General features: G+C 58.7%; 1 protein-coding gene across 1 annotated transcript; it reads right to left on the bottom strand.

The window, feature by feature from the left end:
* Positions 1–10,232: 10,232 nt before the first annotated feature.
* PHLDA3 (pleckstrin homology-like domain, family A, member 3) lies at positions 10,233–11,921 on the bottom strand. The gene is made up of 2 exons (XM_014946307.1): positions 11,284–11,921; positions 10,233–10,882 (listed from the first exon to the last, which is right to left on the bottom strand). Exons 1-2 carry the CDS (start codon positions 11,633–11,635, stop codon positions 10,761–10,763), a joined length of 474 nt encoding a protein of 157 aa, XP_014801793.1. The 5' UTR covers positions 11,636–11,921; the 3' UTR covers positions 10,233–10,760.
* Positions 11,922–17,478: the final 5,557 nt, after the last annotated feature.

Below are 17,478 nucleotides of genomic sequence, written 5' to 3'. Positions count from 1 at the left end.
CGTGGCGGTGTGTTGTTCAACTGAAAAGAAAAATAATAGGGAAAGAAGAGGAGACAAAGTCACAAATCCCAAATCCAGCGGAACCCAGCACACAGCGGCGGCGGCGGGATGCTCCCGAGGTCTGGTGCTGCCCCGCGCTGTCGGCGGAGGGAAGCGACTCGGCAGCTTCTCCATCCCGCTGAGAAACACGGAGACAAACCACCCAGCTCCGAGGAAACCCTCTTTGGGGCAAGCTCCAACCTGCCTCCAGCCGGCCCCGCAGGACTCGGTCTGCGGCTCCTCGGGGGCTTTCCCAAGCACCGAGCTGCTCCCCCGCCGGCTGCGGCCCCCACCCCAGCTCGGGGCGAGGGGACGGAGCCCAGCGTGGATAGAAGTAACACGAGAAATGGGGTGCTTCGGGGTCCCCCACATGGCCTTGGCTTGGGGAGTCCCATCCCACAGCTCCCCGTGGGGGACCGCAAGGATTTTGGTGGAGCCAAAATCCATCTCAGGAGTGACGGATCAAGGGGCAACACAACATGGACAAGCAGCTGAGCAGATTTCTTAAGCATCCGTGTCCCTGGTGAAATACTCACGGTTTCATATTTTAAATTTGCTTGGTAATCCTATGCCCTGGCAGCTGCTTCTCCTGCTTCCCCAGCACTGCCCCTAACACTTCCTGCTCTTGCCAAGGCACTGCCTAAGCCTGAGTAATAGAAAAATGTGTGGGAAAATGCCAATCAATTATTTTTTTTTCTCTTTCCTACCCAGAGTAACAAACTGATGACATAATTCAAAAAAAAACCAGCATTTTCCAGCGCTGGGTTTAGTCCTTTCCCTCAGAACTCAAAGGGCAAAGTTGGGATTTTTTGCCTTGATCTCTTTGCATCCCCCTGAATTTGGAAACTGTTTTAAACCCCAAGATTCCTTCGGGGGAAAGAAAAAGGAACAATTCTGGTCTTAAACAGCTGTTCCCAGGCGTATGTAGAGCCTGTGCCGAGCAAATCTCAGTGCACCTCCTGATTCCATCCACTTGTCCCTGTCCCCTCCCTGTGCCCCCCTCTGCCTGGCCAGAGCCGTGCCCTGAAGGAATGCAGTTTATGGGGGAAAAGCCATAGAATCCCAGCAGGAATCATCTCCCCCAGAGCCTATCAGATCCCTGCATTTACAAGGAAAAATCCCAAGAACAGGTTTTTTTTTGTCCCCAAAGCCACATCAGTCAGATGCAGCCAGAGCCACCAGTTTCCTATCCTTTTGGAGTTTTTTGGGGTACAACAAAAATCCCACAGGACATGCAGGGGAGGCAGCTCCTCTTGCCTGACACTGGTGCATTGAGGGGTCAGGTCCCAGGTGCTTCCCCCCCAGTTTATTTCGGGGGAGACAGAAAAGCTGTTGGCTCTCTGGAGGAAAGCAAGCACCGGGCGAAGCCTCTCAGTGTCTCCAGCGTCCCCTGGCAGAGCAAAGCCTGGCGGCCCTAGAAGGTGGGACACACACCGCACCTCGGGCTGGCGACCTCTACCAAGGTCAATCAATTTTTAGGGGCAGATATTTCTAAATTTTCTTCCTGGAGGACATTTGGGACTCAGATGTTCTGGTAAGATGTCCCCAGCCACCTCTTGAAGGGACTTTTGGGCTCCAGCCTGATCTGGAGCATCCACAAGAGACTTTGCTCTCTGGTGGAGATGAGAGGACCTGGACAAGCTAATTCTGCACAGTATGCACACCCCCAGCCGTGAGAAGCTTAATAAGCTTAATAAACCGTTAAATCATAGAAATCCTTAAAAGAAATAACCCCCAGTCAATCCCAACATCTTCCCACACCCCAGGGGACTGGACACATACCATCAACACGTGCCCAGCCAAGGCGATGCCACACACACTGATCCTCACCTCCCTGTCACACACAGGACTGTGAGCAGTCAGGGTGGGACACAGGGGCAAACGCTCCCAAAAAACATCCTGTTTCCCAGTTTTCAGGAAAAATCAAGTGAATCTCAGCTCCAAAGCCCAGCTGGGTGTGTTTCTCCCCATCGTGGTCTCACCAATCTCCTCTCCAAGAGCAGAGAAAATGCCTGAGGACGCTCAGAGAGGGGGGAGGAATTTAGACAAATTCACGTGCTGGGGGCTCCTCTCTGCCACATCACCCCACGCAGGTACCAGCGGTGTCACGCTCGTGCCTCTGTCACCACCCAGGGAGTCATGGGTGGGGGGACACGAGTGGGGGGACCCCCGACAGTGCCTTACCTCGGGGCCGTGCAGGAGGGAGGTGATGCCTGGCCTCCGGAGAGCCGCACTCTGCCGGGGGCCGGCGGCGGAGGGGGAGTATTAAACCACAGCCTGCCTGCAAGTGGTCAGTAAAAATAGCACAAATCCCCTCTGGTGAGCACACGTTTGCTGCGAGCCCTGTGACGTGCTGCGCACACCTGGGGCACCGTCTCCAACGGGGGGTGACACACGCACATCACCCCTGTGCAGCAGCACACCCCCAGCTTAGAGCACCCCTGGTTTAGAGAACCCCTGATTTAATGCCCCCGTGACCCCCCGCCATTTGGTGAATTCCCGTGTTATTTGCATGTCAATGGCCTGAGCTCAGCTGGCACCCGCTGCCCAACACTTCACACACACGTGTGTTGCGTGTGAGCACACAGACGTGCCAGGCCAGGCTGACCCTGGTGATGCTGGTGTGGACGGGGTGTGTTCTTCATGTCACGTCTGCCTTGTTCCTCTCCAACATAAACCAGCACCAGATGCTGGAAAAGCCCTGAGTCTGCATGAGCCAAAACACTGCAGTGCTTTTTCTTTCCAGAAGATACCCTGAATTTTTTTCTGCTTTTTCTTTCCCTTCTTTTTTTTCTTTCTTTTTTTTCCCTTTTTTAATTTTTTTTTTTTATTTCTTTTCTTTTTTTCTTCCAGAAAGTGCCTGAAGGGGAGGTGGGGAGTGTGAGCAGCCTGGAGAGCTGATGTGATGCTGATCCCCATGAACAGTGGTGCACACACCATGGTGCACACACACCCTGCAAAGCTGCAGGCACAGAGTGATGCTCCCATGGGAACACCAGCCGAGGAGCCTCCCGGGAGCTGTCAGAGCTTGAGGAGGGCAAAGCCCCCCCAGACCAGGCCAGGGCACATCGAAGAGGGGTGATGGGGTGAAACAGCAGAGGTGGGATTACACCATCAGGCCGGATGGAGGGCTAGGACCAAAGATGGGTCAGTCCCCTCTTTGGGGAGCAGGACCAGCCAGGCCCATCAAGTTGGGATGCTCGAGGAGCTTTCAGCCCCTCCAAGCCCTGATGTTTTCCCCATGAAATTCCTGAAAAGCGGCAAAGAACCTGCAGTCTGGCCCCCCTGCACCCCACGAAGCTCCGTGCCCAGTGTCCTGCGGAGGGAGGCAGGGACTGCGGGGGCAGGCAGCACCTGTTCCCTGGGATATTTTTAGGGGCAAGTTTAGGAGCAAACAATTCCCAGCCTGCAGCCCAGCAGGGACAATGCCCGGCATTTTAATCCTGAGGCTATTATGGTCAAGGAGGGACACGCAGCTGCATGCAAAGGGGAGCTCCTGTGGTGGGGAGCACTGACAGCCCCCCTGTCCCGCAGAGCAGGGGATGCACAGCCACTTTCCCTGGCTCTTTCCCCCCGGCCTGGACACCAAGGGGTGAACTCTGCCCAGTGGGTGATACATCACCCCAAGCTGGTGGGAAGCTGGTGATGGTGATGGTGACAATGGCAACAGCCATCCTTGTTTGATCTGCACTAGTCAAATCCCAGCAAGCACAGGAGAAACCCCCCTGTGCCCACCCTCCTCGGGGGCTCCTCCAAGGACTTCTCCCCTTCCCCGGCTCCAGCACAGTGGATCTGCTTCCAGCCGCCCAGGAGGAGACTTTATAGCAGCTGCATTAGACCTTTATAAGGCAAAAGCCCCCGCAGGGCCGTGCCTCCAGCATCTTTCCTCCCGGCTGCCTTGGAATTGTTTTCAGAGCACAGAGGAGCCAAAATTAGCCCGTGACAAAGGCGCCGCATTCCCCACAGCCCTGCCCCGGGGACCCGACCAGCTCCCGCTGCCGGCACTGGGGCTGCTTCGGATGCCATTTGCTCCAGTCTCAGGTTTCCTCCTCTGCTGGGACCTGGAGTGAGGAGGAGGAAAGGGCGAGCAAGGGATGAGTTAGCTGGACCCCTTGATTTGGGGCTTCAGCATCGATTTCAAAGCCCCAGCACTGCTGTGGGGGGCCGGCAGCAGAAGGACTGGCAGGAGCCCATGATCTCCCCATCCCTCCTCTCCAGCGGACATGATGAGGACATTTTGAATTTCCATCCCTGGTTCACAAACCACAATGAGCTGCCTCAAAATGAGAGGTTGTTTTATTAGGTGCCACCTGAGGTTGTGGGCACCCCTCCGAGCTGCTGGCATGTAGAAAGGGCACAGGCTGGAAATCTACGGGGCAAACCAATTCTGAGGCCATATTCAAAGCAAAATAGTATCCCTCCCCGCTCCTGGGAGCCACTGATTCAAGTGAAGGATTCCCCATGGGCTGCCACCGAGGGCACAGATGCCAACAGAAAATTCCCAGAGAGCTGTATGGGGAGGCCAGACCCACCCAGGACCAAATCCCCAAAGACAGCCCACTTGTGTCTAAACATCCCAGTGGTCCTACAGGTCACTCTCTTACGAGTGGACAGCCCTACATGTGTTTAGATGGATGTGGGCGGTTTCTCTCTCCGTCTGGACATGCTGAGTCCCTGGAGGGTGTTGGTGCTTCCTCATCGTTGGGCAACAGCCCCACAAGCGTGGCAGGGGCTACCACAACTGCCCTACGGCTTCGGGAGAACTGCGATGGGGCCACAACAGCCCCTGGCTCCTGGGGATGTTTGGCCTCCAAATTCAAAGCTGTCTGACCCCTGTGACCAGTTTGGTTGCCCCATGTAAAGCCTATTTCCATGAAGAAGCAGAATTGCAGCAGGGATCCCCGTCCCTGCTCAAGGCCCTGGAGCCATCCCACCCATCCTGTCCTTACCCTCTTCCAAGCACAGTCCTTGTTTCATCCACCCCGATGGCATTCACAAAGACCACGGGCTTCCCAGGGCATCCAGGACAGACTTAGAAACAACAGCTGAGCCTTTGTTGTCCTTTGGGACTTCACCCTCCAAAGAGGTCCATCCCACCCCTTAGCTGTCACACTCAGAGCCAGCCCCAAATGTCAGGGTTGGTGACAGGAGCTCACCAGCTGCCTCAGGTTTCTCACTCGGCTGGGACAGAGGATGCCCCACAGAGTCTCCATGGCGTGGGAGAAGGTTTTCCCTCTGTGGACCAGCTGAGAAACACGGGGACATTGAGGTCACCTCCTACAAGCAAAGAGACTGCAAAGCTGCAGGACTGCAGTGCCACATTGCAATGAAATCATGAGGGTCCATGCGAGTTGTCCAGATGAAATGGTCCCTGCGCAGGTGTTTCTCCTGTGGATTGTCCAGCAGCTCTCACCCCTCAGGAGCTGCCAGAAGGGATCCAGCTTGTCCCAACTGCTCCTTCAATTTGTGACAGCAGAGGGTGACAGCCTCCTGGGGAGGGTCTCCAACAACCAATGCTTTTTGTAGCCCTGCCAAGGATTCCCTCAGCCTGCTGCCTCCGTGAGTCTCACCAAACCTGGGTGATCCCCGAGGCATCGAGGCAGAGCTGACAGTGGGGACAGCTGTGGAGATGGAAAAGTGGACCAGACTTTGGATGATCATCACAGCTCAGCCTGGAACAAATGAGGCCCTAGGCCAGAACCCAGACATGCCCCATGGGGCTGAGACCTCTCTTAGCTCAGACCTCTGTCCTGCCAGTCATCACCCCATTGCATCAGCCCCACCAGGACACCCTCATCACCCACTACCCAGTGGGGCAGAGGCTCCTCCTCCATTTGGGATCTGCTGCTCCATGTCCTGGTGTCCCAGGGGAAGCTACTGCAGCTGGAGACCCCTGTCTTCTTCAGCCACCTACCTGCTGGTGGTACCCAAGATCTGGGGATGGTGCCTGCGTTCAGCCTCTTCACCCATTGGCATTAGACCCACTCTTCCCACTTTGCACGGCTCCAGGCAGTAAATCCACGTGGAAGCAGCTGTGGGGCTGGACCCAAAATCGGGACAGTTTTCACAAAATGGGAGAAATACCCTCAGCTTCTAGGACTATTGTGGGACAAGTCGTTGTTCTCAGGTGGGATGCTTTGGGGAGACTTCAAATGTTTGCAGAAGGTGCCGAAGCTGCAGAGGGGTCTCTCAAAGCCAACGGGTTCTTTAGAAGCAGCACACGCTCCCCGCCTCGTGCCACCCTTTATTAAATAAGGAGCAATTATCTACTTTGGGATAGTGGAAAGACATTATTAAAATGGAGCTGAGCCACCCACTGAAGACTTTAAGCTTTCTGTGGTTTTGCCAAGTGACACATGAAACCTTCCCAATGTCGATCTTGACAGCTCTCATATACAAGAGGGGGATGTTGGCGGTTCTGTCCATGCTAATGGGCTGACACGGTTCAACAGCAATGTCAGTTTAAATATCCTAAAAACCAGCCTGGTTTTCAGCCTAAGGCAAAATAATTCACAGGGGAAAAAAATATACTATTCCAAATAATCCAAAATTTCAGGCCCAGGCAGACATCCTGACACACTTTTTAGACATTTCTGGAGTATTTCCAAGCCCTCCCATCTGTCTCTGAGACACCCCGTGCACCTCAGCATCCCCTTCTGCTGCAAGGCTGGGCTGAGCCTCCCCATCACCGGGGGCAGCCTGGTGGCTGCTGCCTGGGGACAGCGGGTGAGGGCCGGGCGCTGGCGCCTGTTCAGCTCCGTTGCTGCCCTCTGCAGCTCCACCATCGCCTGGCCACTATTTTTATTTCTTCATGCAATGCCAGAGAGGGTGGTGAGCCCCTTCCCTCCCACTGGCTCCACCAGCTCTGCCTGTGGGTGATGTCCACAACCACGCTCATCACCCACCACCACCTCCCTGGGACACCCTTTGAAGACACAACATCAGGACATTGGGGATGGGGAACTAACACACGTGCAATCCCTGCCATCCATGCCCGGATCCCCCCCACCTCACCCCAAGCTCTGTATTACAGTTGGTGGCATTTCTTCCTACACTCAAATGCAAGAGGACTTTACAGGAGGTGGCCAAACCCAGCACGGGGCTGCTGTGGGTGCCCCGGCCGTCGGCTCCCCCGGAGCGTGTGGGTGCAGGGGGGCACAGGGCAGCTCTGCAGCCTGGCACTGCCTGGGACAGGCTCTGGATTCCAAACCAAAATCCAGTGATTTAGGAATTATAATTAAGGATGGGCAATAGGAGTATCTGAAGGGAGCCAGACACTTGACCCAAAGCTAAAAAAAAATAATACTGCATGCTACAACGGTGATTTATTTTTCTTTTCTTTTTTATCTGAGGAAAAACCACCCACAAACTACACCGACGTTCGCAGGAGAAGCAAGGCACTGCCAGCCTCCCTGCAGGCACATGATGGTGGAAGAGGTGCACACCATGGTCGAAGAGGTACACACAGGTCTCACCTGCCAAAAAGCACTGGCACCATCATGCTGCAGACCCCTGTCCCAGCAACGTGACCCCCACTGCCTTCACCATCTCCACCCAGCCCCACACTGACCCCAAAGACAGAGCTGGGCGCTGGGATTTCGTTGGGTGGAAAAAAGGGCCCTGAAGCTCCCTCTGTCACCTCCCCTGCACTCGACCTCACCCCAGTTGTGCTGCACAAAGGGTGCCATCCCCGGCACCCCTGGGTGCTGGCAGAGCCCCTGGCCCTGGGGTCAGAGGCACCGGGCAGCCCCCAGCCCGCGCAGAGGAGCCCCAGCATCCTCCGAGCAGCGTGGGGAGGGTCGATGGCGCAGGGGCACCTCGGCGCTGGGAGCAGCAGAGCCGGATTTTCAGGCTCCTGCCTTTGAACTCAGGTGGCTCCGGGGCACCTCGCTCCGTTTTGGGGCTCAGCCCCAGCTCTGCTTGCTGTCCCCGGCAATGGGGTCCCCAGGAGCCAGCCTCTTTCCACAGCCAGAGCCAGGGTGCTGGGGGGTGCTGTAAGGCTGCATGCTGACCAACCCCCACCGTGCCTCGGTTTCCCCACCCCCAGGGATGTTAGAAATGCTTCCCGTGTGTCCTCTCCCTGCTTTTTGGGCTGGCTGGAAGCACCCTGTGACCTCCCTTTGCATCCCCACCGCTGTGCAAAGAGGCAAGTAAGAATACCTTCCCAGCACTTGGTCTCCTGCAGCGCTCCTGGGCCCTTCTCCCCCCAACCCCTGCCATCCCCCTGCAAACCCCCCTGCTCTCTGAGCCCCTGTCTGCAGGAGATTTTCACTGGGAAAAATCACCCATCTTCACCCCAACCTCACCCACCGACACTGAGCCCCACTGGGGCTGGCCATGTGCTGCAGCACGTTCCTGGTGATGGGGGATGCGGCCGCCGCCGGCCCCATCCCTGCTCCGCTCTCTGGCTGAGGCTCTTGGCTGTTTATTTGCTTTTCAGTCTCGGGGTGACCTTTTCCTCTGCATGAAAAGCTCAGCCCTCGCAGGCGGCGGGTGAAGCCATCCCTCCTCCCACCCGCTCGCTGCTCGCCTGCTCCCAGGGCTGGGCTCGGAGCCCACCCGCCGAGGCTGGGTCTGGCAGATTTGGGTGTCTGCGCAGAAGAATCTCCCAAACCTGGGGGGATACAGGCTACAGTCAGGGGCTTTGGCTGTAGATTGTTCTGCAGAGGGACGAGGAGCTGAGAATGGGGATGGAAAACTTTGCCTTTCCCCATGCCCAGGCCTGAAACACCAACACAGTGATTTGCCTTGCTCTTCCTCTCCCTCTCCCTCCATTAACCACCTAAATTTCTCCCCAGCTCACAGGTACCATGGCCTCTCTGATGTGGATGTGTCCAAGGCCAGGGCTGGTGCTTGCACACACCCATTCTGACCATTTTCTTCCCCAAATTTCTTGCTGGGACTTGAGAAACAGAAAATACCTATTTACAGTGAGTGAGAGAGCAAAAAAGCGGAAAATGAGGTCAGACCACCCACAACTGGCTCTAAATTCAAAAGACTTTGAAAAACCCCTCATGCTGGGTGCACCCCACCCCTGGTTGCTACCCTGCCATGGCACAGGCTCAGGATGCTTGTAGAACTTTGAATGACCTTCACTGCACTGACCCTGACTGCAGGAGCTGGGGATTTACAAGAAACCCTAGGAAAGAGATCCTTGCCATGGAAACACTGTGTGAGCACCAGCACCTTCCTCCAACCACTGACACCACCATTTCCCCCCAAAATGTGTGCAGGGACCTGGTTTGGGGGGCTGGTCCACACAGGGCTCCATGCCTAGAGCAGGAGATCCCATGCCTACACCAGGTCCCAGCAGCCCTGGAGCCCCACCATGTTTTGGTCCCTCTGTCCCTGCTGTGGCACAGGGACGGTGCAGAGCTCCATCTATACAGGGTTTGGATCTGACTTTATCTACACCCCCCCAGCTTGGACTCCCCACGTCTCTCTGCTCACAAGCAGGGGGATTTCTCAGCCAATGAAGCTCTGAGAACAGCAATGGCCAAGCAGGCTTCCTCGGGTGGAAAAACACCAAAATGCTTATTCCCAGGCTCTGGGAATATTATTTCCTCTTTCTCAGAAAGAGTCAGCAGGAGCCTGGCCCTGCTTGGTGGGGGGGCTCCATCTATGCCACCATCCCTCCCCAGAGCCACCCCGGAGCTGCCCTGGCAGGGGGACGGGACGCCACGGGCCCCAGGCTGGGGGTGGCTGCCACAGCTCCCCGATTCCCACGCGGGCGGGCAATCTCCGGGCGGATCTGCAGCGCCCGCGGCCGCGGGGCTGGGGCTCAGGCTGCAGCTTGTGGAGCTCGGTGGCTCCGGGCGCTGGCGTCTGCGCTGCCTGTCGGGGCAGAGCCATCCCTTCCCCTGCCGCCGTCCCTGCCTGCGCAGCCGGGCAGCACCGGCCCCGGGTCCCACAAACCACCGTGGGAATCCCTGGGGACACGGGCGCATCAGCTGGGGTGACCAGAGGGGCTCTGGGTGGCAGCGGGGGGTTCGGGGCCCGACTGTGGAAATTAGGGGCAGATTTAGGGGGATGCCAATGACCGGCGAAGCTCTGTGCAGGATTTGTGCTCTCCCATACCCTCTGGGGTCCCACAAATCAAAGCAACACCAGGGTAAGCAGCAGAAGGTCCTGTTTGGGGACACTTTTGGTACAGGGAGTCATGGTCCCCATTGCCTTCCCCAGTATCCCCCATTAGCCCGAGGGCAGGACAGTGTCCAGCAGCATGGCCGTGTCACCGTGCCATCCAGGTACGGTGTCCAGAGGGGTCCCTGCTGCAGCAGCAGCTCTCCAGCCCCTTCCCAACATGGGGGCTCGGGGGGGCTGTGTCCCCATCCGCATCCGTCTGTCCCAGTGTCACTGGCATTCGGGCAGAGCTCACTGTCGCACGGCTTCCTTTGGGCTCCACCTCATCCATCCCATCCCCTGTCCTGCAGGAGAGGCCCAGGGGTCTCCACCAGTCCACCGATGTCCTGGCCATGTCAGCTGAAGGACGGTGGGTCCCCAGGCAGGGATGTCACCTCCTGCCATGTCCAGAGCCCTAGGTGGTGGCCCTGACTGTGTCCTTTGCCCCGCCGTGCCAAGGGGATGTGGGTTGTCCCCTGCAGCTGTGCCAGCCCAGCTCCTGTGGTGCTTCTGTCCTGCCCCAGGACGGGGGGGCCAGCGCCTGCACTGGCCTCCCTGGGGCCACTGTCCCTGTCCCTGGGCCGCAGACAGCAGTGGCCTCACTTGCCCGCTGGGATCCCATTCTCCCCACCGCCCGCCGAGCCAAGGGCCACCTCCATCCTGCTCTTCGGGTGCTGCGCGTCCAGAGGCTGTCCCACCGGGGCTGCGTCCAACTGCACCACTGCAGAGAGAAGGCGCTTGTTACCCCCCCAGGCCAGCGCTGGGACGTGGGGCTCCCCGAGGAGAGCTGGGGAGTGGAGCCAGCCCTGGCCCTCACTGCCACCCCACGTGCAAGATGGCAAAGAGCCCCATATCCCTCACGGCCACCCCAGACCCAGGGAGGGTGTCAGAAAGTCCCTCTCTAGGGAAGCAGGAGGTGAAGCCCAGCAGGGGGTGTGAAGGGCAGAGACCAGCCCATGTTGGGGGGGACACGGGACCACCACCCTGCAGACCCATCCCCACCCATGGGATTCCCCGTGGAATCTGTGATTCCCATGGGGAACTACTCGTAGAGGGGACCCAGCTGTTGGGGACCTCATCCTCCAGAGGGTCCTGTCCCCCCCGACCCACGGGGTCCGGTACCTGCTCGGCAGCTGTGCCGGGCGCGCACGACCTGGATCGCCTGCTGGTTCTTGAAGCGGACGAGGCCCATGGTGATCTCGGCGTTCCAGCCCGGGTCCTCCTGGGCGCAGCGGAAGTCGATCTCGTGGCTGTCGTCCATCACCACCGTGAAGTAGATGTGCCGCTCCTTCCACTCCACGCACTCCACCGCCTTCATGCGGGCGAAGCTCAGCTCCTTGCGCCGCGAGCCCTTGGGCTCGAAGAGCTGCAGCCCCTTCTCCGTCAGCAGGCACCGCTTCTTCTTCCAGAGCTGCAGCAGCCCCCCGCTCCGCTTCTCCAGCACCCCCTCTCTCAGCACCTTCTCGGGGGTCATAGCGGCTCCTCTGCCCCCCCAGGACCCTCAGCACCAAGTCTCGGCGCAGCCGGGCATCACCCGCCGGGGGATTTCCAGCCCTTCCAGTCGGAGCCCGGCTCCCCAGGGCCAGGACCCCCACGGCAGCCGTGCTGCCCCCGGGGCACTCGCCGCCCTCAGCCGGCTGGCTCTCAGAGGGGGTGAGCCATGGGGTGCCCCATGCCGGCTGCCAGCCCTGTTGCCGGGGCTCTGCTCCCTGCCCCGTGCAGCGTGTGGGATCCCCGACGCCGCGCGCCCCAGGAGCTGTCGCTACATGCCCGGCCGCTCTCCCACTCGCATTCCTCCCCGCCTCGCCTGGCCCCTCCTGCCGTGCAGGCTCCCTTCACGCCCAGGCGAAGCCCAGCCAGGCCCGGTGCAGCCCCACTTCACCCGGGAGGCGTTTTCGGGGTGCCTGCGGGCAGGTGCTGCCCCCGGGGTCCTCCCGCAAAGAGGCAGGGTGGGGGGACAGGTCTGCATGGAGCCTTCTGCACGGCAGCCCGGGCATGGGGTGCAGTGCCAGATGTTGGGGTTGCAGTGCCAGATGTTGGGGGGTGCCGTGCCAGCTGGCACAGGGCTATAGCATGCAGTGCTGGGGGGCACAGGGGGCTGTGGGGTGCAGCACCAGCCAGGCAGAGGGCTATGGGGCACAGTCTCACTTACAGATAAGGTTGTGGGGTGCAGTTTCAGCTGGGGCGGGGGGTTGTGGGGTTCAGTGCCAACTGGGGCAGAGAGTCATGGGGTGCAGTGCCAGCTGGGGCAGGGGGCTGTGGGTGCAGCACCAGCCATGCAGGGGCTGTGGGGACCCCTGAGTGGCAGCCCAGGACGGGGGACACACGCAGACAGGAGATGTCTGGTGTCACCACTCTGAGATGTCTCCTGCAGTGGGGACAGCCATGACACCCACCCAGCCCTGCACCCAAGGGTGCTGGCCCAGCCCTCAGCACACAGAGCTCCCATCCCCCAGATCCCCTGGGTGACAGGGGGTGGAAGCCCCCAGCCTGTCCCAAAGCGAGGACCAGCGTCCCCCAGCCTGGTGTGACCCGTGCAGGGGGGGATGCACCCCCGGAGCAGGGCCGGGGCAGCGCGGCACAGCCCGGTCCCGCCGGAGTCCACCCTCCCCTGCAGCGAAACACCCGTCTCCTTTCCAGCCCGTCTCGTTCCCGGCCACCGCAGCCTCCTCTGTTCCTCTGCCAGCGCCTGGCACGGAGGGGCTCACCGGGTCATGCAGGCAGGGACATCGGGGACCTTCACGCTGGCCGTGGGCTGCCAAAGGGGGTGATGGTCACAGCCTGCTGGGCAGCTGGAGGTGCCCCAGGAGATGCTGAGGGTGCAGGTCCCTTCGCCCAGGTCTAGGAGGGGAAAAAATCCCCCAGGAATGTGCCGGGGTCACTGTCTGGGGCTGGTAGCCCACAGGTCGACCCCCAGGTCCCTGGCTCACAGCCGCTGTCCCCGTGCTCACCTCCCAAATCGCCCCGCTTGTGCCCCCACAGAGCCCAACAGCCCCCCGGTGTCCCCAGCTGGAGCCCCTCTTGCCCCAGCCCCTCCATGTCCCCCGTCCCTGCTGGGGGTATTGCCTTCAGCCGACGTGGCTGGGGGGCAAGTCTGCAGCGCTGATGAGATGCACCTAATTATCCCTCATTAAGAGGGCAGGGCAGCGGCTGCCGGAGCCAGGAACTGGTTCGTGCTCCCTGGGGCCAACCTCGCCACGCTGGCAGAGATCCCGGCGGTCCCAGGAGACCCGGTTTGGTGACGTCAGGCGGCCCCGGCACCCCTGCGGCTCTCGACACCCCCGCAGCCAAAGGAAGCGTGGGGCCGGGCACAGCCGGGGGGGCAGCACAGCCCTGGAGGTCATCCCGAGCACCCCAGGACCTTTAGGAGGAGCAGGGCAGATGTGTGGGTTCCCTCCCTGAAGGAGCATCTAAGGCTGCTTTCCCAGGCACAGGGATGCTGAGCCCTGGAAATTTGGGGGTGAGTAGTTTCGGGACTGTTGCTCCCAGCTCTGCTCCAGCGAGCTGGGATGTCCGTGGGCACTTTTGGTTCACCAGCCAGCCCCATCTCCTTCCTCGCCACCCTGGGGACAGCCAAGGGCTGCCAACCCCACCACCACCCCAGGCCCCAGCTCCGCTGCTTGCTGCCTCTCCGGGCTCCAGCCACCATGGAAAGGTCATTTTCCCACAGCCATGGATGTGAAGGAGCTTTGACCAAGTCCCTCTCCATTCCTCTCTCCCCAACTGTCCATCCCCAGACCTGCAGGGCAGGAGGCTCATCCTGGAGGCCAAGGCTGCAGCTCCTGCCCTCCAGCAAACCCAACGGGACTCGCTGCATCAGGCTGCTGGCAAGCAGAGATCCCATGGTCACCACACAGGTCCTGTCCACAGAGCCCTTACGGGCAGGAAACGGGGACTGCAGGACTCAGCTGGGCAGGGTGACACCCACAAACTGCTCATGGCCAAGCAATGCCCTGGCACCACCAGCTGTGGGGTCTGAGGGGGCTCCAGTCCAACACTTGGAGTGGTACCATCACCACCAGCCTCCAAGCTCAGGTGCTCAGCCAACGACTCAACCCTCTGGCTTGTCTCTTCGGAGGTGGGTTTGGGTCCCACAGCCCCTTTCCCAAGGGCTGGCAGCCCCCATGGCAGCAGCAGGGAGGGATGGGTGCTGCTGGGTGCAACGCAGCTCTGCTGCCTCTACAGGGACTTGGACAACACTTGGGTGCAGATGTCCAGGCCCGCTGGCTGGCTGATGCGGGGCCGTGGCCATGCACGGGGAGCAGTAACCAGCAGAGGGAAGCAGATGGTCACAGCCATCCCACGGCAGTTTGGGCAGGGGATGCCCAAAAAGCACCTCGAATCCCACCATGCATCTCCTGGGTCTAGCTCCACCACATCCTCCAGCCCACATCCTGCCCTCTGTCTGGATGTGCAGCCCCTGCTCTCTCCACGCTGACAGCCTCTGCTAACGCCAGGGGGGTTGGTCTCTGTCACTCCCCAAGCCATTCTCAGGTGAACAACACAACTCCAGCAGGCGTGTGGCACCAATTGCAAACCCTCAGGGCAAGGTTTGTCCTGACCCAGGACACAGCCATGGTGTCACCTGGGACTGAAAGCTCACCAGAGACCCACCAGCCTGGAGAAGAGAGGGCTCAGTGAGACCAAACTTCAGTTTTCCACCACCTAGAGAAGGGTTGTGGAGAAGGGAGACACAGCAGTGCATGGCAAAAGGACAAGAGAGAACAGGCACAGTTGGCACAAGGGAAACCCTGATGTCATTAGGAAAACAACCTTCTCTGGGTGCAACACTGTGACAAAACCCATAGTGGTGGGATCTCCATCCTTGAAGGGTTTCCAAACCTGACTGGCCACCAGAGGCTCTGATCAACCTGGCCTTTGGAGTTAGCCCTGCCTTAAGCAGGAGGTTGGACTCAAGACCTCTGCAGGGCCCTTCTGCCCTACTTCTTTCTGTGACCCTGGTAAACACAAACCCAACATTTTCTTCTGACTTTCACCAGGTCTCCAAGAGCCAATGGCCTCTTTGGGGTCCATTACACTTGCAATATGTCAGTACCTCCCCTCTCTTTGACACAACGTCTATAACTACGGGAAGAAGAGCCTAAAGAAAGACTTGTTCTACCTTTATTGACTAAACAGCGTTGCTTGGGTGCAATCCCTGTGGCCCACCCAGCTGACATGCCGCAGGAGCCCAGCATCCACCACGTGCTCCTGGAGAAAGCAGGGAGCTTCCTAACCCCTGACACCTCCCTGGGGAGCAGGGCTGCTGCCCAACGAGGCAGCCAGGTTTCTGTCTCTCCACCGAGGGTGGTGGGACCCCGCTGTGCTACAGCTCCTGACCCACCACCGCGTCCCCGAGCCTGGGCTGGCTGCTCCACACACCAAGCGCCGTCTGCGATCGCCCCACCAAACCCCATCCACACACCCCGGAGCAACGGGACCAGCTGGAATGGGTCACAGACTGGGAAAGCTGGAGTGGGGGAATTTTTGGAGATGTTTAAAGGGCTCACTCCCCATTTCAGCTTCAAAAGCATCATGTAAAGTCCCAGGGTGTGATGAGCGGGAGACAATGCTTAAGTTGATAAAGGAGCCTGAGTCCTGCCCCACAGAAGGATTTCTGCCTCTGTTGTGCTTCTCAAAACACTACCCATCTCATTTACTCAACCACAATGTTTATAACTTAAAAAAAAAATAATAAAGCCAAAACTAAATTCCCTGTGGAGTTCATAACTCCAAGCTTCAGTGAGGGTGATCTTATGAGTATGTCACACCGGTCAAACCAGAGAATCACAGGAGGAAAGTTAAGAGTTTAGATGAAAACGAATTATATCTGGGAAGCTGCCAAACTGCCGGCTTTAATGATCCACGGCGCTGCTAAAAATCCAGGGAGTAGGTGAAAAGTGGTTAATTATTCAGCACTGCCAGGCACGCCTGTTTGGAGAGGCGCCACCTCAAAGCAGTGATAGGGGTTTGGAAAAGGCGTCCACGCATGTTGTGCTACCGACACACCCGAGAAGGTCTGTCCTGGGCCTCCCAGCACCAACCACTGCTTCTGAACTGGTTATTGACCGCGGGAGCCAGGGGGAGAGCCGGTCCCGCAGAGCACAGCTGGCCACAGCTGGACCGTGTCAAACTGCACCCAGCAGTTCCTGCCTCCGCGCTCTAATTGCAAGCCACAATGACCAAAATGACACCAAACTAGGTGGGAGTGTTGATCTGCTTGAGGGTCAGAAGGCTCTACAGAGGGACCTGGACAGGTTGGATCAATGGGCCAAGACCAATGGGATGAGGTTCAACAAGGCCAAGTGCCAGGTCCTGCATTTCGGTCACAACAACCCCAGGCAATGCTACAGGCTGGGGGCAGAGTGGCTGGAGCTGCCCAGCAGAAAAGGACCTGGGGGGGTTGGTGGACCATTGGCTGAACAGGAGCCAGCAGTGTGCCCAGGTGGCCAAGAAGGCCAACAGCATCCTGGCTTGTATGAGGAACAGAGTGGCCAGCAGGAGCAGGGCAGTGATGGTGCCTCTGGACTGGGCACTGGTGAGGCCTCACCTCGAGTGCTGGGTTCAGTTCTGGGCCCCTCACTACAGGAAGGACATTGAGGGGCTGGAGCGTGTCCAGAGGAGAGCCACCAAGCTGGGGAGGGGTCTGGAGAACAAGTCCTATGAGGAGACGCTGAGGGATCTGGGCATATTTAGTTCAGAGAAGAGGAGGCTGAGGGGAGACCTCATTGCCCTCTACAGGTCCCTGAAAGGAGGGTGTAGAGAGGTGGGGTTTGGCCTCTTCTCCCAAGGGAATAGTGACAGGAGCAGAGGAAATGGGCCGAAGCTGTGGCAGAGGAGGTTTAGATCAGATATTGGGAAGAATTACTTTCCTGAGAGGGTGGTCAGGCCCTGGAACAGCCTGCCCAGGGAGGTGGTGGAGTCACCATCCCTGGAGGGATTTAAGAAACATGTAGACGTGGCACCTCAGGGCCTGCTCTAGTGCCTGAGATTGTTGGGGGATTTTTTGTTGGTGGTGGCTTTTTGGGGTTTTTTGGGTTTTTTGGGGGTTTGGTTTTTTGGGGTTGGTGGACGTGGCACCTCAGGGCCTGCTCTAGTGCCTGAGATTGTTGGGGGATTTTTTGTTGGTGGTGGCTTTTTGGGGTTTTTTGGGTTTTTTGGGGGTTTGGTTTTTTTGGGGTTGGTAGTGTTGTGGTTTTTTTTGTGGTTGGACTCGATGATCTCAAAGGTCCCTTCCAACCATGACTGTTCTGCGATTCTGTGATTCTGTGATTGCAAACAACTCCCGTCCTCCCTCTGCCTCCAGACCCCCAGCTC

Source organism: Calidris pugnax, unplaced genomic scaffold (assembly GCF_001431845.1).
Source record: "Calidris pugnax isolate Ruff unplaced genomic scaffold, ASM143184v1 scaffold116, whole genome shotgun sequence".
Classification (NCBI taxonomy): domain Eukaryota; kingdom Metazoa; phylum Chordata; class Aves; order Charadriiformes; family Scolopacidae; genus Calidris; species Calidris pugnax.
This window is presented reverse-complemented; position numbering and strand designations above follow the sequence as displayed.